Consider the following 2,118-nt stretch of genomic DNA (forward strand, 5'->3'; position numbering starts at 1 on the left):
AAAGAAGATGCACCGAGTATCAGAGAGTGTCTCATTCTCCAGAGAGAGGCAAAATATTGCGAGAAAAATTCAGGAAGAGGATTTAACCCATTGCAGCTGTTCAAAATGATAATGAACAATGAAATTGTGGATAAAATCTGCGATGAAACAATCAAGTATGCCAGACAGTCTGGAAATATGGTATTTACAGTGTCCCGAGAAGAAATATTTCAATATCTTGGAATTTTCTTAGTTTCTGGCTATGTGAAACTTCCGGAACAAAAAATGTATTTTGAAACGCCGGAGGATACATTGAATTTGCTCGTTTCTGGTGCCATGAGTCGCACTACGTTTGAAAAAATACATCGATATCTGCACTTCAACGACAACAATCATATTGTCAAAGAAGATAAGATATATAAAGTGCGTCCACTTGTGGATCATCTCAACAAAAAATTCTCGGAACTGCGAGAACCGTTTGGAGAAGAGTTTTCTATAAACGAGGCTATGGAACCTTATTACGGACGCCATTCAATGAAACAATTCATCATGGGAAAACCAATCCGCTATGGATTCAAATTCTGGTGTCTAACCACCTCGGACGAATATCTTTTGCGCTTCGATCGTTACCAAGGGAAAGCACAGCCTCCCAAGGGTGTCTCTCTTGGAACAATGGTGACGATACAGTTAGCAAGACATATCGTGCCAGAATATTCCACAATTTACATGGATAATTTCTTCACTTCTTCGTTGCTACTATTCGCACCAACAGAGTTAAGGGTGCGCCACTAAGTGATCTAAAGAAAGAATCCTGTTGAGCTTATGACATTTTGCAAGATGATAAAGGTATCACATTGATAAGATGGAAGGACAATAACCAAGTGACTCTAATATCAAACCTTCAGACTAGAGATACGCTCAGCCTTACCACATGCACCGGGAGGGAAAAGAAAAAAGTATCTGTCCAACAACCAATGCTTGTGAAAATGTATAATCAAGGTATTGGAGGTGTAGATATATTTGATCAACAGAGAGGGGTATATCGTATTACTATGAGAACTAAAAAGTGGTATTGGCCAATTTTTCGATTTTGCCTCAATGCAGTAGCAGTCAATGCGTGGCAAATATTTCGCTTCAAAAATCCTAAAATTACTCTATTGCAATTTATGAGATCAATTACATCAGGACTTCTTACCGCCGCGAATCCAATAAAGGACTCATTTTATACTCCAAAGAAAATAAATTCAAAAGAAATACGTCACGACGGTACAAGATACTTGATAAAATTCATTGAAACACAAAGGCACTGCAATATATGCGGAAAGTGTGCAAAATTTGTATGTATCAAGTGCAATGCTGCGCTGCATCCAAAAGATTGCTTTATGAATTATCATACGCAAAAACATGGAACTGATTTATGTATCTGTAATAAAAAATAAATGAATTATTACAAGCGCAATTTTATTGACCTAGGTTTTTTGTCAATTAAATGGGAAAAATTTGGAAAATTTGAATATTATTACAAAGTTGGTACTTTTTTTGTTCGTTATCCAACGATTACCGAATTTAAAAAAAAAATTAACTGAACCCCGCATTGTATGTTTTATCATAAAGTGCCTCCCCGCGCCCCCTTGTTGATAGATAAATTTTTGTTTCTTTTCAAAAAAATCATCTATTAATCTATAGGAAACTAATCCTAAAATATGAACATTCTATCTTAAGTATTTCTAGTACATTGACTGAATGGGTTAACAAAAGTAAAGAAAAAAAATTGCGACCATAGGAGTCCTGAGAAACTATGAAAAAACAGCTTTAAAATTCCTTTATGAGATATAAAAAATTGGGGACTGGTCTTTTAAGCCAAGTATTTTTTTTTCTAGATTTTTTTGTGTTAAAGAGGTAAAGGTTCATTCGAGCCAAAAAGAGTGAAAGAAATTATTTAAAATTATTTTAAAAACTCACCCTAAAACCATCAAATCCATTTTTTCCTTTCACTTTACAGACACTTGTACAAAAAAAAAATCTCGATAATATGATTTTTCAGCAAAACTCTCCCGAAAAAAATCTTACTGATTTGCAAGAGCTGTGTGTACTAAAAACAAAATGCAACATCTGACGTTGCGCCTACTTAGTGTATGC

At 34.9% G+C, this 2,118-nt stretch overlaps 1 protein-coding gene across 1 annotated transcript; it reads left to right on the forward strand.

Annotated features, from left to right (window-relative positions):
• Positions 1 to 105: 105 nt before the first annotated feature.
• LOC129805256 (piggyBac transposable element-derived protein 3-like) lies at positions 106 to 771 on the forward strand. Its single transcript, XM_055853038.1, has one exon. The coding sequence runs from the start codon at positions 106 to 108 to the stop codon at positions 769 to 771; it is 666 nt and encodes a 221-aa protein (XP_055709013.1).
• The last annotated feature ends 1,347 nt before the right edge of the window (positions 772 to 2,118 follow it).

Source organism: Phlebotomus papatasi, chromosome 3 (genome assembly GCF_024763615.1).
Source record: "Phlebotomus papatasi isolate M1 chromosome 3, Ppap_2.1, whole genome shotgun sequence".
NCBI classification, from domain to species: domain Eukaryota; kingdom Metazoa; phylum Arthropoda; class Insecta; order Diptera; family Psychodidae; genus Phlebotomus; species Phlebotomus papatasi.

What these genes read in the sequence shown, in the direction of transcription:
- LOC129805256 (XM_055853038.1), top strand. Translation starts at nt 106, where the DNA reads ATGATAATGAACAATGAAATTGTGGATAAAATCTGCGATGAAACAATC.